Source organism: Chrysochloris asiatica, unplaced genomic scaffold (genome assembly GCF_000296735.1).
Source record: "Chrysochloris asiatica unplaced genomic scaffold, ChrAsi1.0 scaffold00004, whole genome shotgun sequence".
In the NCBI taxonomy this organism is placed as follows: Eukaryota; Metazoa; Chordata; class Mammalia; order Afrosoricida; family Chrysochloridae; genus Chrysochloris; species Chrysochloris asiatica.
Window position 1 is genome coordinate 25482118 of NW_006408522.1, and position 23788 is coordinate 25505905.

Here is a 23788-nt window from a genome sequence, read left to right on the forward strand (position 1 = left end):
TACCATCATGGCCCTGCTTCCCTCATGCACCTCAGCCACGGGGATCAGTAGCAAACATGACCATCCCTGTCTTTGCGCATATGTTTTGCGGAATGAGGAAATGAGGAAGTGCCACTGTGTGTGTGGCGTAACTGGCTTTGGCTTGGGTGAAAAAGTATAACAGCAACGGGCTGACATCTGCACTTAGCTTCGGACTCTTTCGGTTCCGGGGTACTCATCTCATACTTATTTTCTAATCTTTCTACGTATAAGACCGTCTGGTACTTTTCTGAAGCAGTGTGCCTTTGATTAGGTTGGTTTGTTTTTGTTTGTTTGTTTAAGTTGGTTAAACATGTGTCTAAAATTGACATTTGGGAATTGGCTAAGTGACTTAATGCAAGTGTCGAATTTAGTGATTGTAGCTTCTTAGCCATGGTAATTTTCAAAACAGGCTTTGAAGAGAGTGGAGCTTATTATCTTGGTGCATTCCCAGGCCAGCCCTGTGTGCCATAAGATCTGGAGAGGAGTTTGTTGACTTCTAGCACATTTTTTAATCATCAGGGATTTTTTATTTTTTTTTTATTTTTAAAAGACATTTTTACCCCATCTTCTTTTAAAAAGGTAATTGGATTATTTTGTTAGCAAGTAGTTAAAACTCAGTTAATACATTTATTACTGTTTATCTACGTAAGTAAGTGTATATAGCTACGTGGTGTACTTTAATCTGTTCTAAGCTTGACTTTTTAAAGAGGTATTAGTCCCAATCCACTGTATTGATTTCATAATACTCTCTTGAGTTGTATCCACAGTTTGAAGAACACTGCCAAAAATGACCACAAGTTTGCATTTGGTATGTTTTTAATATTATCAATTGTCTTTAACTTCATAGCAGATTCTGCAGACAGTATGCAGATCATTCAACTTCAGGTTCTTAACAAAGCAAAAGAAAGACAACTAGACAATTTAGTTGAAAAGTTAAATGAAAGTGAACGTCAAATTAGATACCTGAATCACCAGCTTCTGATAATTAAAGGTAAGATAAGAGCTGTTGAGTGGTGTCAGTTTTGGGGTGCTCTAGAGTCCTGGTGTGTCACTGTAAGACCACAAGATCGGTTTGAACCACAAGGTCGGTGGGGCAAATTCACCAGCGGGTCCTTGGAAACACTATACAGGGTCACTCAAGTCCGAATTGAGGGCCGTCATTTCATTTTCTTCCCTTTTTTTTTTTTTTTTTCTTTCCCTCCTTTTTATTCTCCTTCTTTTCCTATGAGACTATTAGCCTCAATGAATGTTAGTTAACTTTGTTGATGGCATTTTGTACTAAAAGGTTGTTGATTCCTTATGCAGTTTACTTTGGATAAAGTATTCCAGTTCCCACAGAGAATTGTGTTTAGTTTGCAATACAACATTTTCTGAGCCTACTAGTTAGCATAAAGTTTTAATCCAAGTTTAATCCAATTTTCTCTTTGGCACATCTAAAAGATATGCCAAAGAGAAAATTGCCCCAAATCTGGGAGAAGTACATAGAGTAACTACAGATTCAATTAGAATTGCTTACTCTCCGTGCTTTCTGTAGTTTTGGTCAATGTTGAACTTTCATTTCTAAAATAATTTTGTGACTGAGCTCTAGCTCATTGCAAACTTAATTGACAGTGAATAGGTCTCTTTCTGTAAGCCTCATAAAACTTATTTTGTGAGAACTTGTAAATTGTCACAGTAAAGTATGTAGGAAGAATTTAGGATTCAGTGAATTAAAAGTGCATACTGCAGTGAATTAAAGTGTATGCTGTGCCGTGGAGTCAACTCACAAATATGTCTGAGGAGGTTTCAAAAAGCTGGTGGAAAAATGGAATGAGAAGATAATGGAATTTTTCCATAAGTTTCTTGATGCCCCCTCCTATAAGAGGCAATAAATCCTCAGATATTTTCTTTGGTTAGTGGGGGCTTGCCACTAATTAGTGGGGGTTTCTCCTGTAAGTAGATGCTGAAGTTTTTATTAGGACGTCTTTTGCTGGAACAATGATACAATAAGATTTTGGAAGGATATGGTTCTGTTTGATACTCTAAAAATTTTCTTCTGTTATTTAGACATTCTGTCCTGATTAATTTCTTTATGTGGGGCTTTTTTTTGCTGAGTCAACTAGCATTCATTTGTCCCAATTGAATTTAATTCAATATTTATATGTGATATATATCTGCTATCTGATAAAGAGTCCAAAATTATTTATATGAACATTTTTAATGTCCCAGATGAAAAGGATGGTTTGACCCTCAGTCTTCGAGAGTCACAGAAACTCTTTCAAAATGGAAAAGAAAGGGAGATAGAGCTTGAAGCACAAATAAAAGCACTGGAAACCCAAATACAGGCATTAAAAGTCAAAGAGGAACAGGTAAGGATTTTGTCTTGATTGTTTATGATAAAAGTTATCTATTACAGTGTAAAGCTAAGTTATTTAACAAAATTTCTGGCATGGGACTAAATTTAGAAGAATCTGAAAGTTTGTATTTGCTTCCCCTTCCTTTACTCTGAAGGAGTGGTGTAGAGGCTACCAGCCCCCTAACCATCAACCCCAGAAATCTAGGGGAGACACCTTTCTTTTCTCCTCCCCTGTACCCAGTCAGTCGTTAAGTCCAGTTGAGTCTCCTGTTTCTGTCCCCCCATGCCCTAAATTGAGTTTCTTGCCATCTATTGCATAACTAATCTCTATTCCTTTACCCCTTCTACAAATGTTATCTTGTTGGAGAAATTTTTGTAAAATATAGTCCTGATGATGTCACTCCTTTGCCTAAAGCATTTCATTGACCCTGCTTTATCTGTGGGCTGAAGTATGGCATCAAGATGACCATTCAGTTCTTACCTGAGCCCTGCTGTTGTTGTTAGGTACCATGAATTTGGTTCTGACTCATAGCAACCCCACAAACACAGAAGGAAACACGGTCTGGTCCTGCGTCATCCTCACTTTCCCCAAATACAGCGGTCTGCTAATTGTGTTTATGGACTTGTGTCGACGCCTCTCTTTAGAATGTCCTTTCTGTGAGCTGCTACTTGATGAATGTGCCCCAGCTCACAGACTTTCTTTTCACAAGTTTTCCCTGCTTGCCTCTCTAATCACATCTATTGTACTAGACTGAGAACACCGTGTGGGTAAGATTGGATTGCCCTCAGCTTTTCTCCCCACCACCTAGGCACCTGGCATGTAGTAGGTGGTCAGTAAGTATCAAGTGAATATTGTTCAAAATTAGCTTGGCCTATATACTTTCATGTATTTATTTATTCCTGCTATGATACTTCATGGCTCTAGCTTTATGGTATTTTTTATATAGTAAAAGCTTGCACCTTTGTAATCTTAGTATAAATTTCAAATGATAAATTATTAGAAGTTGGTGTGGCACTGTGGGTTAATGTGCCAAACTGTAAAGCCATTTGAACTGCAAGGTTGGCGGTTCAAGCTCACCAGCTGCTCCTTGGAAACCCTATACATGGTTGCTGTAGGTTGGAATTGACTCGACAGCACTTCACAACAACAACAACAATTATATTATAAATTACTAAAAAATAAAGTAGCGTATATACACAATAAACGAAAGGCAGCAGAATCCCCAAGAATATTTTCTATTGCTGCTGTAACAGATTGCCACAAATATAATGGCTGAAAAACAACACAGATTTATTATTTACAGTTCTGTAGGTCAGAAGTCCAGCATCAGTCTCACCGGGCTAGAATGAAAGACTCAGTGAGGCTGTGTTTCTTTCTGGAGGCTCTAGAGAAGAATCTGATTCCTTGCCTTTTCCATTGTCCTAAGGCTGCACACATTCCTTGGTTTGTGGCCCCTTCCATCTGCAAAACCAGCAGTGGCTCAGGGTCTTCTGTGTTGGTCTTCTCTATTTAAGGAACTTTGTGATTACTTTGGGCCCACATGGATAATCTGGGATGACGTCCTTATTTTAAGACGAGCTTGCTAGCAACCTTAATTCTCCCTTGTTGTGTTCCAGGGCACAGTCATAGTTTCCAGGGATTAAGATGTGAACATCTTTGGGAAAGGGTGCAATTATCTGATTACCATATCAAGCCTTTAGATAATGCTTTCAAAGCTTCATTTTTAGTAAATACCATTGGCAGGTTTCATCAGTCTTTTAAAAAACAGTTGTCATTTTTCTGTGAGGTAACACTTGGGTTGTCCCACACTGCTCACTGGACAATGCAAACTGCACTGGGCCCAGTACAATAGCAGTGGATTCCTGATCTGATACCCACACTGTCATCATGCTGTGCAAAATCTTCTTTAATTCTCCTTGGGTAAGCACAGAATTCATTTTCTCAATGAATAATATTTCTAATAACCCACAGCCTGGTGGGAGCTAGCCCTACTGTAGGGAGACCTCTTCTCTTCCTTCCTTTAGCATGCTGGTTTTTAGAGTTAAAGCTTGGAGACATATCATGAAGTACTGTCAGTTGGATATCCTGTTGTGTGTGTACTTACTAGATGATGAAGAAATCCAGAACAACGGAAATGGCTCTGGAAAGCCTGAAGCAGCAACTGCTGGACCTTCATCATTCTGAGTCACTTCATCGAGCTAGAGAGCAGCATGAGAGCATCGTTATGGGGCTCACAAAGAAGTATGAAGAACAAGTGTTGTCCTTACAGAAGAAGTTGGATGCTACCGTCACCACTCTTCAGGAACAGGTTGGGATAATTCTAACATGAGCCACTATTAGCAACAGAGCTGGTTACCATTTGTAACTGACATTTTTGTGGGCCATCACATGGAAATCTTCAACGTTTTACAGTAGGAGTTAGTTTGTGCATGAAATTTAAAAGTTAAAAAAAAAAATCTATGAATACAACGTAAAGGCATAATTCTCAAACTACTTCTTAGAAGATTAGTCTATGTTTTCTTAGTTTTCAAGCTACTAGTGTTTTAAAAATTTGTAGTGTACTTATACATATTGTTCATAGTATATGAATGGTCATTTCCTTAGAATAAATCCAGACTGAAACTAATGAGTGCGTTGGAAACTGGCCTGAATCTCAGAGGTTATCTTGGGAGCTTTTAACCGGTAGAAGGCACTTCTTGGGTGTCCCAGAATTTTGTCATTAACCTGCATATAAAGACTGTCCAGAAAAAGTTTTTAGGAGTAGAGGTCATTTTGAGAGTAGTTAGTTGATAAGATAGGGGAGAAAGTTTGATCTGAAATCATCTAGGCTTGAAGTTCAAGCATATTTTATAGTCAATTTTTATTACTTTTGCCCGAAAGGAGCTACAATCTCTTAAACTAAGGGTATGATAATGGGCTTCCTTGTGCTCTGAAACTCTGTTCCATTCAGAATGCATTTTTGTTAATATAATTTCAGAATTAATTTAATCCAAGGAAAGAGAAGAAAAATAAGACATGCGAGCATAGAAAATTCCAGCACACTTAAAATTTATCCTGATTTTTGTTGTTATTTCTTATTTATACAGTCAGCTCTAAATTTTTCCATTCTCTTAAGTAAAACCATATATGATTGCATTAGTAGCAATTTTATATGGCTCAGCATACTAATAAGACAAAATAAATGATTAAAACCTCCAAAGAGTTTAAATTACCTACCCTTGAGTGTTTTCATTGATTGATGGGATTGTGGCAAGTGTTATCTTGAATTATGGATGGTCCCCAAATTACTTGTGTACCATTTTATAGGAATTGATTTTATTTTGTTGTTAGATATATTGTCCTAATTATATTTCTCTTCCATTTAGGTAGAAAAATATTGTGAATTTTGATCAATATGGAGGATGTATATGGGTGGAGGAAAATGAGGAAAGCCATGTCAGATTATGGAAAAGTCTACTTTGTAGAAAATTTAAATGTAAATATAATTTAAGATCTAGTTTTATTAATTTTGGCTGTGTTTGGATGACAGCATTAAAGTTAGTTAGACTTGGAATGTGGACCTCGTTGAACGACTAGAGAAGAAGGGGTCTTTTCTCTGCTGGGTTAATGTAAGGATTTTTCCATTTACTGATAGGTGGGTTGGAGGGAATTCCGCCCCTGTGCCCACTACATCCTCCATTCTTGTCCTCCCTTCAGTGGAAGAACCCTAGGCTAGAAGAAAGAACAAAGCCTTGATTCTGTACTGGCTGGGCCTCAGATTATGTTAAAGCTGTTGATTAAGATCTTTCCCGACCATCTGTTTTGTGACTGATTTTTTTGTTTGTTTACTTAACAGAGCATAGGACTGATGTTAGCTTATACTTATATTATAATTTCATATTCCAAAGTGGTCACAGTTTGTTCTTTCTGGGAATGTTAATTATGGTATCTCTTTTGGCATGTCAATTTGCTATCAGTTAGTTCAGCTAAAATTTTTATTCAATGTCAAGGTAACTAGCTTCAATTCATAGTATCTCACTATCTCAGAATCCAAATTGAGATTCGTGATTGGGAAGGTGCTATGAAATTAGGAGCTAGGGAGACTCCTGTCTAATTAGCAAAGTACATGAGTGTGTTCTACAAAGAGAGGGTTGGTGTAGGGTTTCTTACTTAGCTTATCACCATACATGCATACATACTGCATTTTGCCTCTTCTTTTTCTTTACAAAAGTTATTGAAGAGTCCTTTCAGATAAACCTTTCTTAGTATACTCCATTCAACAGATATCACAAAAAAGTAAAACAACTCTTGGAAGATAGTGGTATTATTGTTGGTAAGTGCTGTAGAGTCATTTCTAACTCATGGCAACCCTTATAGAGTTTCCAAGGAGCTACTGGTAGATTTGAACCGCCAACTTTGCAGTTACCAGTCTAGTGCTTACCCCACAGCGCCACACCAGCAAGGTACAAATAACTGGGTAACTTATCCAAATGAACCTGAATAAAGTTTCTAGTATCTGGGCTCTAAGTGATTCTCAAGTGGCCACACACAATTGGGGGCATGTATATTGTATGTACATAGTGTGAGTGGAGAAGATGTTGACATATAGAGAAATTTGGTAGTAATAGAGATTCTTAATCTGATGTCTTCGGAGAGTTTATGAATCATCTCACATTGTGACTATAATTTTCTTTTGCTTCTGAGTATATAGTTTTCTTGGTTTGTTTGTTTTTTTTTGTTTTTTTTGTAGAAGACCCATGAAAACTATATACTCACAAGAGATTCATGTCACCCTTCACAGAATCATGGCTGTATGAAGTTGTTCTTGTTAGGAAAGGACAACAACTGTATTGTAGACTATTCATTATTTCATCTGTTCAACAAACCAAACAAATCATCAGAATTTAAACAAGCTTGATTTGTGTTTAATGATATTTTAAAAGATAAAATTCAGCATATTACATGATATAGCTGGATTTTGTGTGTATGTGGGTGTGTGAAATTGTAAAATACATCGCATGTAAAATGATACCATTAATTTAATGTTTTCTTGAAGCCATCAACTTTCTGGGTAGAAAACAACACTACCAACATATCTCCATCAGTTCTTTCCATTTTGGCTAAGGTCCTCTGGGGTATTTTAATGTGACAGAGAAGACAGGAAGAGTGAGATAGACTTTTTGGAGTTCATAGTGTTCACCTGATGACAGAACTCTCTCCTACAGCCATTCTCTTGTCCAAAATGCCTTCTAGAAGTGGCACTTAATCAGAGCTCTGGGTATGTCCTTGATGGCATCAAGCCTTTCCTCATTCTGCTCTGTTTGAAATCTTCAGCTTTTGGTGAAAGCAGTTATCTTTTCCTTCCTTTATGGACGTTGGTTTGTGCAATGGGACCTTCACCTGACCTATTTACCTTTCCTTGAATGTTGCATTTCACAGCTCCACTTTAAACACTTTCTGCTGGTTGTGAGACGCCTATAGACATCTGTGCATGTGGTCTAATCTTCACTTTTCTGTGCACCAGAACCCTATTTAGTTCTCTGTGCTCCCAGGGACTCAGCTGACACCTCTGAAGTATCACACTTACCTTGTTCAGTCGTAAAAGATGTCTTCTGAGACTTGAGCTGTGTTGTTATTCAAACTAGTCATGGAAAAAGTAGAGCCCCCAACTTTTTTTTTTTTTGGTATTAAATTTTCACAGTTTTGCACACCTCTGAACGTGTCAACAGGAAACTCCACAGTTTAATTGTTTGTTGCATAAGTCAAATTATTGCCAACCTCTGCCTTTTCTTTCCTGACGGTGTTTTTCATTATCTCCCATTTTCCTTAAACTTTTTGGCAATTCCCAACCTCTTGTAAAACTGTTTTGACCTCCCCAGCACATAAATGTTGTTGTCTCCCCACCCCTTCTTGCACACACCTTCGTACCATCATCATTCATATCAGCTCATTCGTTGTGTCTGCCATGCAACTTTGGCACCTCAGAATCATGTTTCTCCAGCTGGCACAGGACTCTGCAGTAGTGTGGCAAGAGGTTTTCAGAGATGAATAAATATGGACCAGTTTCCATAGCTTCATTTTGCTAAAATATTTGGGAGAAAAAAGTGAAAGGAAAAAAATCCCCCAAATAAAACCAAATCTGTTGCCATCGAGTCGATTCGGACTCATAGCAACCCTATAGGAGAGAATAGAACTGTCCCATGGGGTTTCCAAGGCCTTGTAATCTCTATGGAAGCAGACTGCTATGTCTTTCTCCAGCAGAGTGGCTGGTGGGCTTGAACTGCCGACTTTTCGCATAGCAGCTGAACATTTAACCATTGTACCACCGGAGTTCCTCACATGAAATAAAAGACAAAATCCACAGGAGACTTCAGAGTCCCTTTTCTCGGTCCTTAAGAAACTTCTGTGTTAGAATCCTTAGGCATTACTGGTCTTTAGGTTATCCTGTAGATCAGGCTGCACATTCTTCCCCTTGAAGTCCTTGCTGATTATTCCGCTTACTACTTATTTACTTCAGTCTTTTTTAGATAACTTCAAGTCAATTAACAATTCACTCCCTCACGCCCTTGCCTTTGCCATGTTGTCCTGTTCACCTGGGGTTCAGCCTATGAGTGTCTGTGTGTGTCTAGCTATACGAAGATATATAGAGAATATAGAGTGTCTATACAAAGCTTCAAGGTCCTGAAAATGTGTTTGAGAATAATAAGGCAGAGACTCACAGGCTAAATCCTTCTGTTTGCAGTTCATTTTCCAAGTGTTTATTGGGATACTTGCTCTGTAGAAGGCATCTTCCAGACTACTTGGAGAAATAAAGTATGTAAAAGATAAAAAGAAAAGTGTTAAGGAGAAACAGATGAAAGATTTTGAAAAGTTCAGGGGAGGAAAACATTACTTCTGACTGTGCAGAATAGAACATGCTTTTTGCCTGGTCTGAAGAGAGGGAGTCTCATGTGTCCTTGTTGTTGTTGGGTACAATTTCCATGATTCAAAGTGGCCTGTCTAAATATATGTGCATACACTGATACTAAAGGAGCTCTGGTAGTGTAGTGGTTACAAATTGGGCTGCAAACCACAAGGTCAGCAGTTCGAAACTACCAACCGGTCCGCGGGAGAAACATGAGGCTTTCTGCTTCCGTAAAGATTTACAGCCTTGGAAGCCCTGTACAGGGTCGCTATGAGTCGGAACCGACTCCACGGGACATAACCACCACCACCACACTGATACTGACAACAGGATAAGATGTGTATGGGAAGTAATGCATTTCCTTTGACTTCAATACTGTCTAATTTTAGAATAACAGCATCTTGTGAATGTAGAGCAGAAAGACACTTTAGAAATCATCGCAACCAACCTTTCTTAGCTTAATTACAAAAGAAGAACAGAGAAACTTGATTCACCCAAGGTCACATAATTTTGTCTCCCAATCCTGTGCACCGAACCCAGTAAAACAGGTATTTGATTTAAAATCCAATTGTGCAATCAAGGGAGAAGAGCACAAGCAGAATGCAGGACCCTATCCAAAGAAGCAGTGACACCAGACATGGAGGCAAAGATGGGGACATGGAGAAGGGGAGCAGCTGAGGACTCTAGATTCATGGGAAGAGAGGGACAGAGAGCTGCAGACTTGCAGAATGTGCTCTGCGATGGTGTAAATTATTATATATGCCTGAGTGTTAAAAAAACAAGAGCTAAAATGAATAGAAATACTGTTAACTGATGGTACATGGAGGGGATTATAATCATTGTAATGAAGCAAAGTATATGACTTGTTGAATGTAAAACTGATGATCTGTCCTGTAAACTTTCACTCAACTCACAATATAAACTTAAAAATGAATTCCAATTATGCATTGTAGCTTTTAATTGAATATTAAATGAAAGTGAGAATGAAAATGGAAGTGACTTCTTGGATACCTTTTTGTTTTAGGAAGACACTTGCTCTCGTTTAAAGGATCACATCAAACAGCTGGAAAGGAATCTAGAAGCAACCAAATTAGAAAAGACTGAGATCATTAACAGGCTGACAAGAAGCCTCGAGGAGAGTCAAAAGCAGTGTGCCAGCTTGTTGCAGGCAGGTAGGTGTCTGGTTGGACTGTTGCTTCCTGATCGTGTATCATGCAGAGAGTATCTCGGATCTCTAGCTTCTGTAGTAGCTGAAGGGGATGGAAAACATCATTGGTGACTAGTTTGTTTTTTTAACATTAGTGTTTACTTGTGGTATTGTATTTTCATTTTTTAATTTGGAAAACATACATAAATATAAAGTGAAAAATTAAAAATAACCAATGATCCTGCCACTCAGAGATAACTTTGATTAGTGTTTGGGTTTATTTCCTTCAAATGAAATGAATACAAGTGCATAGACAATTCCTAGTTTTTGTATACAGCACATTTCTGAAAGCGTATGTGCTACATCTGAATGTACAAAACATAAAGTTCCATTTTCCATGAACATTTTGAAGCCCCCTTATATTTTACTTTTTCAGACACAATCTTCGATGATATATTTCTCCATTTTAAATTATTTGTTTACTTTCCTCCTCTCCCCATCATTAATGGTCGAGCCACTTAACTGGCTTAAATCCATTTGTTCAGCTGGGGCCAGAGAGATGGATATGTGGTATGCTAAGATTTCTAGTATGTTTTCTCTGGTACTAACTTTGTGATTTATGCTTCCTGTTGTTAGATCTAGTAGCACTTTTATTTCCTAATAATTGTCATGTAATGGTATTAAATAAAAGGCAATAGAAGAATCAGTGGTTTGCACAAACACTGCTGTACAGACAGAACTATCCAGTTTGCTAGTGAGTAGCACACCCTGTGAAAATAGCTCACTCCATCTTCATTAGCTGATGGATGAAAGTCAGCCTTGGGCATATGAACAGCAGAATGTTGGTGCACTGTACGAGAGAGTAGGTTGCTCGAAAGTTGAAAGTATTAAAGTCAAGGACAGTCTAGCTCCATGTGTGTCTATGTCGTGTGGCTGGTGAGATGACAGAATCTGTTTAGCTCCCTGCTCACTTATTTATTTATTTTTGCTACTGAGTAGTCAGTTCAATTTTGTTGTTGTTGTTAGGTGCCATTGAGTCAGTTCCAACTCATAGCGACACTATGCACAGCAGAACGAAGCACTGCCCAGTCGTGTGCCATCCTCACAATTATATAAAATTTTTTCTTTCAAGAGGAACGGTGTCATAATATTAATGATGGTGTTGTTGTTAAGTACCTTGGAGTCGATTCCGACTCATAGTGACCCTGCACAGGGTTTCCGAGGCTGTAGATCTTTTCAGGAGCAGAAAGCCTCATCTTTCTCTCATGAAACAACTGGTAGTTTTGAACTGCTGACCTTGAGGTTAGCAGCCCAGTTCGTAACCACTACGCTACCAGAGCTCTTTAATGATAGAGACTTTAAAAATGAATAACATGACGTTATTACAGATAATAAATGTTATGGGGAAAAAACTTCCTTTCACAAATCTTTTTATATTCTATTAGCTGAGGTAGTCCAGTAGAAGATTGCTGTTGCCAGGTGCTGTTGAGTTGGCTTCAACTCCTGGCGACCCTATACACAACAGGATGGAACACTGCCTGGTCCTGCCCCAGGCTTACGGTCGGTCCTCTGTTGGGGTCCACTGTTAGCAGCCACCATGTCAGTCCATTTTGTTGGGGTCTTTCTCTTTTTTGCTGACCACTTTACCAAGCATAATGTCCTTCTCCAGGGACCAGTCCTTTCTGACAACATGTCCAAAGTATGAGAGATAAAGGTTTGCCATCCTTGCTTCTAAGTAGGAAATTAGCAATCTATAATCATGGGTACCCAAGTCCTGTATACATTAAAAAAACAAAAAAGTATTGTGTTTTGTTGACAGTTTACATAAAAAATTAGGTTTCCGTTTAATTCCTGCTTAATTTTGAATTCTTTTTTTTTTTTTTTTTTTGCCACATGATATTATTTGCTAAGTTATTAAAAACTTTGAAAAATATGACTTTCTTTAGTTACATAATATGCCATCATTATTTTGCTTAACTTTTTCCCAGATGGACATTTTCTTTTGAGGAAACTTAATAAAGCCCCTTTTAAATAGGAACTTCCCCTAGTACATTTAAAATATTAGGTCATTAAAATTGTGAAAGCGTCTTTCACATGTGGTGGTTGGGATGGTGGAAATAAAAGCATTTAGAAAGCTTTTAAAAGCAGCAAGATGTAGTTTCCTTATTGGAAGGGTAGAAATGGGTTCAAATAATCTTTTCTTTGTCTTTTTATGAGTTGAAATGTTATGCTTCTACTGAGGGACATCCCGGAGTGTTGAGGTTTGTAGATGTGGCTTACTGGTTCAGGGCAGGGTCACAGTAACCCGTGTCTTCAGTGCCTCCTTGGACATATGGGGGAGCCATGCCAAATGCTGGAAGGGTCTTGACCATTGGGTCTCACTGGCGCTGTATCTGTATGTGCCTAAAAAGATGGTGATGATCCAAGCAGCACTCCACCTTCTGTAGCCTCACTGGATTCAAGTTTTCCTACAGAGCATAGGTCCTTTGTCCTCTTCCATTTACTGTATCCTGTGATGCTCTCTCCCTGTAGGCTCAGTACAGGAGGTGGCACACCTACGGCTACAGCTGCAGCAAGCACAAAAGGCATATATTATGAGCGAAAACATGAACAAGGCTTTTCAGGTAAATGTTGCCACTTAGAAGAGACTCTGGGTAAGTAAAGTAGACACTGATGTTATCACCTCTCTGGACCTCAGATTTCTGTGTCTCCCCTACACTGTGGGGTAGGCAAGCACAGGCTTGTCTAAGTGCAGAGTCCTGCAATAGCCTTCACTTGGTATGACCTTTCATCGTGGGAGCGTACCAGAGATGAACTAACCTACAAACATGAGGAGCATTCAGGGTAGCCGAGCAGCCTCTTCCAGCTCTCACGTCCAACTGCTTCCCGTGTATTAATGGAAAGCGGCATTTTGCCTTTTCATCACTGGAAGACTAAAGTTCCGGGCATGCCAGTCTACTTTGTCTTCTACTATCCTGTAAGCGCTGCCATCTACATTTCACCTCGAAGGATGCTTTTCATAGAGGACAAATTGTAAGACAAGGCCATATGAGGTTAACTACTCAGATTTGCTTGTTTGTTCACTGATTAATTAATTCAGTTTGCTCAAAAACATACTACATGCTGGCCAGGTACAGAAATATAAAGTGAGAGAAAAATGTAAATGTAGTTAGATGCAGTTTTTTGGCCTTTAAAGCTGCCCTCTGAGATGAAGTTGGTCAAAGCTGCTTTTATAACTAGAATTCTGGGTCTTTTTTCTAACTGCAGCCATTTTTTCTTTTTTTCTTTACAGTTTTATTATTTTTTGTCTGAATGCTTACCCTGGTTTATTTGCTACAATTGGTTCTACCAGTAGCACAAGCTATCTATTAATGAAACCCAGCAGTTTTAGTTAAAAGCATACACCACATACAGCAGATAGTTCATCATGGAGAGCTAGAAATAAGTTACACTGTGTACTGATAATGTATTTGAGGAAACTTCTGCCTCGGATTGATCATTAACACACATTTTGAAGCATGGATACAATGACTGCTTCCTTGATATTTACAGACAGGCAAGTAATTTTCAGCATTTTTTTGTGTTCTAGGAGGAATTAACAGAACTAAAAAATGAAATTGCTCTCTATGAATCTGCTGCCAAGCTAGGAATACTGCCGACTGACTCAGGAGAATCAAATGTAGAACTCACTGAATCATATGTGAATTTGGGTATTAAAAGAGTCGACTGGAAAAAATCCAAAATGAACAGGTATTGAGAGAATAGTTTCTTATAGAAGAACCTACATCAGTGCTACTGCTATCTGTTAAAACAGGTGGCACCCGGAATGAAATGATGTGTTGAGTTAGAGATTCTTGAGTACATTACAGTATGTTTTAGTAATCTTTAATGATATATTAGTATCCGAAATCAAAATGAGCAAAAACCTCAAGTATTGATATTATACTGCTCCCATAAAGATGTATAGCACTAGAAACCCTTTGCAGGGTCTCTATGAGACTGTTTTAGCAGTCTTAATGGAAGCAGGAGCTTTAATGTTCCTAGTGGAACACTGGTCGTGGAAGAGGGAACAAATTTTAGGTATCTCAACACTTACAAGATGAATGAATGAGAGAATTGCATTTCTGAAGCACTTGCTTTGTGGAAGGTTCTATGCAAGGTTGTGGGAATAGAGTACAAAGATGAGATAGAAGCGGTCTTTCCCAATAGAGGTTTATGTTTTGTCTGAGGATAGGAAGACGTTTAAGCACTTGTAAGCAAGCATAGTAGTTATGAATCGGGCTGCTAATCTCATGGTCAGCTGTTCGAAACTACCAGCTGTTTCATGGGAGAAAGATGAGACTTTCTGATCCCGTAAAAATTTACAGCCTTGGAAACCCTGTACAGGGTCTCTATGAGTCCGAATCAACTCCATAGCACATAACAACAACAACAACAACAAGTGTTAGGTGCTAAGTGTTATATTTGAAATACAAAGGAGGAATTTACTATTTTTTGTACTTCAGGTATTATACAACTAAATGTATTGTTGCTGTAAGTGCTGTTGTGTTGGTTCTGACTCATAGCTACCCTATGTAGGGTTTCTGAGGAGTCGCTGGTGGGTCTGAACTGCCGACCTTGCAATTCATACCAACTTTTCAGTTCAGTGCTTATCCTACAGAGACATAACAGGACTCCAGACAACTAGATACAGATATGCAATTTTCCTGAAGTTTGCTCTATAATAGATTTTAGAAGTTATTTGCTTCGATAATGTGATTCTGTTTTTTAAAAAGCGAGATATGTCCTAGTCTGTATTGTGTTGTTGTTGTTATGTGCCGTGGAGTTGGTTCCGACTCATAGCGACCCTGTACAGGGTTTCCGAGGCTGTAAATCTTTATGGGAGCAGAAAGCCTCATCTTTCTCCCGCGGAACAGCTGGTAGTTTCGAACTGCTGACCTTGAGATTAGCAACCCGAGAGCATTATTACTTATTGTCAATCAAAATGTATATTAAGCTATTTTTAATTCAAAGCATAATTTGTCAAAAAAAAAAAAAAATCTTGATCCTCATCCAACGTTAGTTAGAAAACTGTAGGCTCTATTCGGATTCATTTTAGAGTTGGGAAACCTGGGGCTCCGAGTGCTGACCTTCTCTGTCTGGGAAGACAGAGACAGCTGTAGAACCAGTATGTGAACCCTAAAATCTCAGGTGCTGACCCTCTTTTCTGCTTGTTCATGTTGCATGAAAGTGAAATTTTTTTTTGCCTCAAATCTCATTTTCTTCATACCTCTTATTTTTGAGGATTGCAGATTTAGGCATGACAAAGAGATTTTTTTTTTCCCCCCTTAAATTTGTTATTTCATTTTGTTTCTTCTATAGTCGACCTGAGAATTAGGTAACTAATAAATTTTCTATATAAATGTTTATCTTTTGAAGTAAACTTACTTCAACATGATGTCTATTAAATACATTCTACTAATTTTGCCCTTTTTACTTAGGACAATGTAGCCAAAATCCTATAGAAATTGAAAGCATATTCCTATGGGTACTCATTAAACCTGTGACAGCACATTGCTATTGTAGTTAAAGGAATGACAGCCATTCAGCTGAGAGTGGAGGTTAACTGTGCCGAAGGAAATGCAGAGTGGCAGTCACTGAGGCACGACAGCCAATGAAATACAGAGTAAGGGAAAGAGACATTTAACTTACAGTCATTCCTCTCCCTTGCATTTTAATACGTTCTGCTTTGAGGAAAACTAAAGACGTTTATTCTCAGATCAAATTTAGAGAGATGTGTGAGAGAAGAGATTTGTACTTTTTTTTTCCCTAGTGGATTATGATTGTTAGAATAAGAGCACATTTTCTCAGGTGTTGAGAATTTTAGTTCTTGTTAACTTGAGCTGCTTTCAAATCGCTAACCTAAATGTCGGTGGCTCCAAGCTTATGTTACCAACTATCACCTCCCTTAAGCTACTGCCTAGTAAATTACAACAGTTTAGCCTCAGTGTTCTCTTTTACATTCATGGGATTTGAGTAGCTAAATCTGTATGCAGCTTGCAGACAGCTTCCTCTCTCTCTCTTATTATAGTTGGCTGCTAAGCTCAAATAATAAACATTTAACAAGTGGAATGCCTTTTCCCTTTGGTCTTCTCAGCAGGCTTCATAAGAGACTACAGTTTATTTGGCTAAGGGGAACTGACTTCCACAGGACTCAGGAGTGAGCCTTATGCTTGGTCACTAGCAATGGATTTTTCCCTTTTGAGGAAAGAAAAGACAATTATTTTATCAAGTACTTTCTCTGCTCTCTTAGTTGGCTCCCTGTAGGAGTAGAGTATGTGCTATTTCAAAAGTCAGCATTCAGTAAGAAAAGAGTTAGGGATGCATGATTTGTTACCTGAGCAAAATGAGCTTCCTGCTTAAAGTTAGTTCCCACATTGCACACTATGGGAAGATGCATTGTTCTTTTATAGCTCTTGATTAAGTAGAAGAGGTTTAAATAGGTGAACTATATATTTAGATATACTTGCACCATACATATTACATATACAAAAGTTATGCATATCTAAAAATATGTAGCATATTTATATTTAATATTTAAAAAGAAACCAACCTAATATTTTGTTCTTTCTCTCTTTATTTACAAATATAAGGGAGCTTTAAAAGGTTTGTAGAAATATTCCATTATTTTTAATTCCACTTTTCCTTGAACTTTTTGAAGACTCCTTGTGTATACTTATATACTTTATTTACACATACATGTGTTCAAAACTACCAGCTGTTCTGCCGGAGAAAGATGAAGCTTTTTGCTCCCGTAAAGATTTACAGCCTCGGAAACCCTGTACAGGGTCACTATGAGTCGGAACCGACTCCACAGCACACAGGCACCACCACCATCATATATATTATAACATAGTTCATTAGGAGTCATAGAAAACTGAAGAGTAATAAAATTTTTAACCAAGATACTATTTTTATTTTTAAATAGATTACAGTTTTTTGAACACTTAGATTTACAGAAAAAATGAGAAGACCATATAAGGAGTTCCCATATGTTTCTGTACTAACATCTTCCATATTTTTTGCTATTAACATCTTAAATTAGTATGTCGCATTTGTTGCAACTGATGAACCCATACTGATATATTATTATTAACTAACGTCCATAGTTTATCCAAATTTCCTTACTTTTTGCCTAATGCCTAAGTTTCTGTTCTAGGGTAGCTGTTCTGTTTCCTTAGGCACCTCTTGACATCCCTAGTTATTGATGATCTTGCCAGTTTTAAGCATACTGGTCAAGCATTTTACAGGATACATGGAGCTATAGGATTGGCACTGGACTGAAGATCACAAGGTTAACAGTTCAAACCCATTAGATGCTCCTCTCAAACCCTATACAGCATTGCTATGAGTCAGAACCGACTAGATGACACTTAACAACAATCACTTCTATTAGGAGTCCCTGGTGTGGCACTGTAGGGTAAGCACTGGACTGCTAACCATGAGGATGATGGCTCAAACCCACCAGCCACTCCTTGGAAACCCTATACAGGGTCACTGTGAGTCAGGACTGATTTGACAGCATGTAGCAACAGCCACAACCCCTAGTGGAATTTCATTCGTGATTAAGCCAGGTTTATTTATGGGTTTTTGAGAGGAAGACCACAGAGGTTAAGTGCCATTTTTTGTTTTTAGATTATATCAAGGGTGGTATACTCTTATCAACTCTTGAGTTCTTTTAAAAAGTAGTTTTCTTTTCTATAGACTAGACACAATGGAGGTGTGCTAGAAGGATAATGTAAAGTGTGTCTTCTCTTCCATCATCAGCAAGTTCCAGTTAGGGTCATAGTTAAGTTAACTAGGATCATCAGAAAGCTATTTGAGCCTGTTGTGTAAGGGGGAAGGCACAGGAAGAGAGGAAGATGAGAGCATCAGTGTCCTACGCTGGCTGGCGTGTAGAAGGTTCTGAAAAGAAAAAGACAACGGACACATTCTGATGAAGGAAGAAAACAACACAGAAGTTGTCCGCCTTAGGATGCCATTCCCAGTAGAAAGCCTCCAGAAATGTCCCCAGTCCAAGGACGTTCTTCATAAACAATACCACCTCCTCAGCTTTGCTCTCGACTACATTTGGTATTTGGTTAGTTTTATGGATTTCCATCTGTTCCTTGACTTTCTTCATATCCTTCTTTACTCGCTGTCAGTCAACCATGATGTAACCAGTGTGGCTTGCAAGCTGAAGGAGGACAAATCTACTGGCCACAGCTGTTAGCACTAACATTCCAATCTTCTGGAATATGAAGCTGTGCACCATCCACTGATGCCTCCAATGAGTAGCTGGGTGGCCTCGCTGTACTTTTCACCATGCTCTGCCTGGACCACTTATGCCCCGTGGCTGCTGCTTAGCAAATCTGGGAGACCCAATGACTCACAATTTCCCTCAAAGCCCCCTTGAACAGGACACAACCATTTCGGCTGCTTGTCTTGCAAGGATACCCTCAGGGCTTAGGTGGTGACACACTAACAGGCAGTCACCAATGGTGTTCCTGTCAGCAGCACTTAGGGCAGTTAGTTCCATCCCTTCAGCCACTGGCAAAGAGCTTTGTTGTCCTTTTAACAACGAATCATGCATAAGTACATACTATAGATTAGGTTTGCCTTCCTATAAAGGGATGCAGACATTAGATGGGAGCACTGTGGTTCCAGATGGTAAGCGAACTATGAGGACTGAGGTTTGAGCCTGCCAGCTGCTCCGCAGGAGAAGGATGAGGCTTTCTGCCCCTGCAAAGATTTCAAGCCTCAGAAACCCTATGCAGGGTCACTATGTGTTAGAACTAACTCGACAACTGCACTTAACAATGACAGTCTCTACATTACTACTGTAGCTTTATAGTCAGTTTTGAAATCAGGAAGTAGAAACCCTCTTTGTTCTCCTTTGTTCAGTACTGTGTTGACTAGTCTAGGTCTCATATGTCCATATGAATTTTAGGATCATTTCAATTTCTGCAAATTAGCCACCTGAAATTTTGATAGGAATTGCGTTGAATCCGAAGATCAAATTGCCACCTGACTAATGTTTACTCTTTTAATCCCTGAATGTGGATGTCTTTCCATTTATTTATATCTTCTTTTTTCCCCCCACAGTATTTTGTAGTTTCAATATACAAGGCTTGCATTTCTTTTGTAATTTATTCCTGGGTATTTTATAATTTTTGCTAGATTATTTTCTTAATTTCATTTTTGCATTGTTTGTTACTAATATATAGAAATATAATTTAACTTGTGTTGTCTTACTATGTTGCTGAATTCACTTGCTGGTTTAAATATTTTTTTTAGTGAATACTTTAGAATTTTTTTATATATAAGATCATGCTATTTGCAAATAGAGATAGTTTTACTTCTTTCAAATTTTTCAATCTAGAAGTGTTTTATTTCTTTGTATTGCCTAATTGCTCTGGCTAGAACTCCGTAATGTTGATTAGAAGTGGTAAGATTGAATGTACTCATCCTGTACCTGATATTTCTCCATTAAGTCTGAGGTTAGCTACAGGTTCTTTTTGTGAAATTCTTGATGTAGTATGTATAATTCACTCATTTTCATATATGGAAAGTCTTGACTTTAGTAAAATATTTCAGTCTTTATAGTATATGTTTTTTGTGTTCTATCTTAGGGACATTTCCTTACTTCAGGTCCATGAAAATATTCTCCTATGCTGTCTTCTAAAATTTTTATTTAGTCTTAGACTTTAGTTTTACCTAAAAGTACTGTTTCTGTTAGGATTTTTCTGGTTATTCTTGCTTGTTTGTTCTTCATAACGAACTTTATAATTAACTTGTCCTACTCCAGGAAAAAGTTCCTTATCATATGTTGACTAATACCATGTTAAATATATACATTCAGCAAATTCACATTAGTACAATGTTGAATATTTTTGAATATAATAACTTAGCATGTCTTTCCCTTTGCTTAAATCTATTTTGTATTTTTCAAGAATGTTTTGAAATTCTCTAAATTTGGGTTTTGCACATTTTTGTTAAATTGATGCTTAGGAATTTTAATGGGGTATTCTTTCCCTTTATTTTTCTGACAATTGTTTGCATGTGCGATTTGTATTTATTGTGTTATAACTTATTGCTTTTCTCATTGTTGCTAATTGTTTTTTCATGATCTTTTGTGGATTTTCTCTTCCTTTCCATTTATGCTCCAAATTGTTTCTTCTTTGATGGTTACAGTGTTGTTGTTAAGTGTTGTCGAGTTGATTCTGAATCATAGCAGCCCTGTATTGGGTTTAGGAAGAGCAGCTGGTAGGTTTGAACTGCCAACCTTGCAGTTACCAGTCCAGTACTTATTCTGCAGTGTCACACTAGGACCCCCGTCCCCCACAGTTACAGTTGTTGTTGCTGTTAAGTGCCATCAACTTGGTTCCAACCCATAGTGACCCAGTATAGGGTTTCCAAGGAGCAGCTGGTGAACTTGAACCACCAACCTTGCAGTTCACAAGGCTTTGCAGTCTGACGCATTAACCCACAGCGCCACACCAGGACTCCAGGGTTACAGTTGTTGTTAAGTTCCGTCGAGTCGGTTCCAACCCATAGCGAGCCTGAACAGGGTTTCCGAGGCTGTAAATCTTTACAGGAGCAGAAAGCCTCATCTTTCTCTCGCGGAGCAGCTAGTAGTTTTGAACTGCTGAACTTGCGGTTCGCAACCCGATTCATAACCACTACGCTACCAGTTACAGTAGAGGTGCTCTATTTAGATACCAGTAATATGTGCTCTTTTTCAAAGTGGCTCTGTTTATTTGTATCACCAGTATCAATATGTGAGAATTCCAATTGTTCCACTACAAACACATGTTGACAGCAACCCATTCCTCCCCAAGCACTCTCTGCTGCTCAGTTAGGGTTAATGATCCATAGCAGTGACCACACAGAACGCAGACACCATGCCTACAGTAGGGGGTTTATTAGGGACGTTTGCAGGTTACAATTCAGGAGCAGAAAATGCTCAGGACACAGTTATTCCAGTCAGCTGCTGATAAATGCCCACAGGACACACCTCTCCACCATAAGCCTCAGCCTGAGGGCACTTGGCTCTAGCTCATGGGTCAGCAAACTTAGCTCCCCCACTTCAGTGTCTGGAGGCACCCCACTCTACAAACCAGCCTCTTGTCCTGTGGGCTGGGCAGTCCACTGCTCTGTCTAGTGCTGGTTCTTGGATCTGCTGCTACTCCTCTGCTATGTTCTCTGTATCACAGTTTTCTGTCTCTGGGTCAAGGAGGTTCTATGTACAGGGATCTCAGGGCCCAAAGGACAAGGTCCACTTCTGGCTCTTTCTTCTGGATGATAGTGAGATACTCTACTCCCACTTTTGAGATTATTTTAAATCCACATTAAAATTCCAAGTTTTCACAATTGCACTGAACTCTGTCAACATTTACAGCTGAGTCATGTCATCCCATCAACATCTTCTCTCCACTCATTACTCAGATTTAGCAGGGCAGAAACGTTGTTTGGTGTGAGTTACAGACTATGGCTAGAAGAGACATTAGATAATGCACTCACTATACCACACGCATCATTGCCCAAACTTGGTTTCATCAGTTTTTTAATTAGAGTTACTCAAGTAGCCATGTAGTGGTATCTCACTGTGGTTATAGTTTTGTATTTTCCTAATGCCTAATGGTGTGGCACTGTAGGATAAGCACTGGACTGCAAAGATGATTAAACAAACTCACCAGCTCCTCCTCGGAAACCCTATACCGGGTCTCTATAAGTCACAACTGACTCAACAGCATCTAACAACAAAAACAATGATGTTAAAAGGTGTGTAAACTGTTTGTTCTCATCAACTAACCTATACAGTGATGGTTTGAAACCCACCCAGTGGTGTCATGGAAGGAAGTCCTGGCCACTAGCTTTTGTAAAGATTGTTGTTGTTCCAACTCGTAGCCACCCTGTGTAGGGTTTCCAAAGAGCTAGCTGGTGGGTTTGAACTGCCAGCCTTGTGGTTCAAACTAACCTTGAGGTCGAGTGCTTATCCTACGGCGCCACACTATGACTGTAAAGATTACAGCCAAGCAAACCCTGTAGATCAGGTCCACTCTATAACACGTGTGGTTGCCATGAGATGGAATTGGCTTCCTGGCAATGGGCTTTGTTTGTTTGGGTGTCTAAAGTGATGGTAATCATCTTTTGATATGTTTTCTTTTTCTCTTCTCTTATGTGCTTATTTGTCATTTCTAAGTATTGTGCAGTGAATTGTGTGTTCAAATTATTTGCCCATTTAAAAAATTTGACTTATTTGCCTTCTTATTGAATTGCTGGAGTTCTTTACGTACCTAGGGCAGAGTTGGGGAAGACCCTTTTTTCTGCCAAGGGCCATTGGATATTTATAACATCATTAGCGGGCCTTACAAAATTATCAACTTAAAAAGTAGCATGCTACCATTTTTCAAGATGGATTCTGTTGTAAAGACTTCTGGGATGCTGATCATTACTCATTATGGGATGTACTTTTAGCGTCCCCTGCCGGAAGGTTACATTTTGGTCAGGGTTGAAGGTTCTGGCTTTGCATCAGATTCAAGCTTGTTCTGGCCTCATGAGTTTCTGAAAGACAATTTTAAGGAATTGTTACATGGGAATAGGACACAAAACAATAACGGTCCAGGATGTAGGTGAGGTTGCTTAGCGTGTGAATGAGACACACGGTTCTGTAGCTGGGCCTGTTCTGTCTCCTAGCCTGGCAGCAGATTCATGCAGCCACAAGCTCGTTCTTTGGCCAATTGTTTTTTTTTTTAATTGTACATTGAGTATAGTTTACATAGGAGGACATCAATTTTACACTCATCTTATTGTATTTCGTATCATTGCAATGATTATAATCCCCTCCATGTATCACTATTTAACAGCATTTGCTTCTTATTCCCGCTACGTGTTTTTTTTTTTTAAATGTACGCAAAAACACTCAGGAATATATAATCATTTAAACAACCCAAGAGCATGTTCTGCAAGCCTTCCTCCTGGCCGCCAGCACAAAGCCTTTCTCTTTCCATGAGTCTGGAGTCCTCAGATGCTCTGTCTTTCCACGTCATCACCTCTGCCTCCATCTCTGGTGTCTCTGGATAGGGTCCAACATTCTGCTCATGCTCTTCTCCCTTGATGGTCCTAGGGTCCTCTGTTCCTGGAATGTAAGGGTAACTACTTTACCCCTATGTATTATATAAGCTGTGCCTTTACAGTTTTGTCTATTGTAATTAGTTATGATGACAATTACTACAGAATCAAAAGAGTCCTATACCTTTCATCAGACCCATTTGTTGTTATTGTTGTTAGGTGCCATCAAGTTGGTACTGACAATATGCACAGCAGAACAAAACAATGCCCAAACCTGGGCCAACCTCACGACTGTTGCCACACTTGAGT

The 23788-nt window shown here is 38.8% G+C and overlaps 1 protein-coding gene across 1 annotated transcript in view; it reads left to right on the plus strand.

Annotated features, from left to right (window-relative positions):
• CEP152 (centrosomal protein 152kDa) overlaps positions 1-23788 on the plus strand; it is a 100208-nt gene that overhangs the window by 15367 nt on the left and 61053 nt on the right. Inside the window, exons 6-11 of the mRNA XM_006831868.1 lie at positions 872-1012; positions 2230-2369; positions 4465-4665; positions 10265-10412; positions 12920-13011; positions 13977-14137. Of these exons, the coding sequence (XP_006831931.1) occupies positions 872-1012; positions 2230-2369; positions 4465-4665; positions 10265-10412; positions 12920-13011; positions 13977-14137 (883 nt within the window). The remainder of the gene's footprint in view (positions 1-871; positions 1013-2229; positions 2370-4464; positions 4666-10264; positions 10413-12919; positions 13012-13976; positions 14138-23788) is intronic.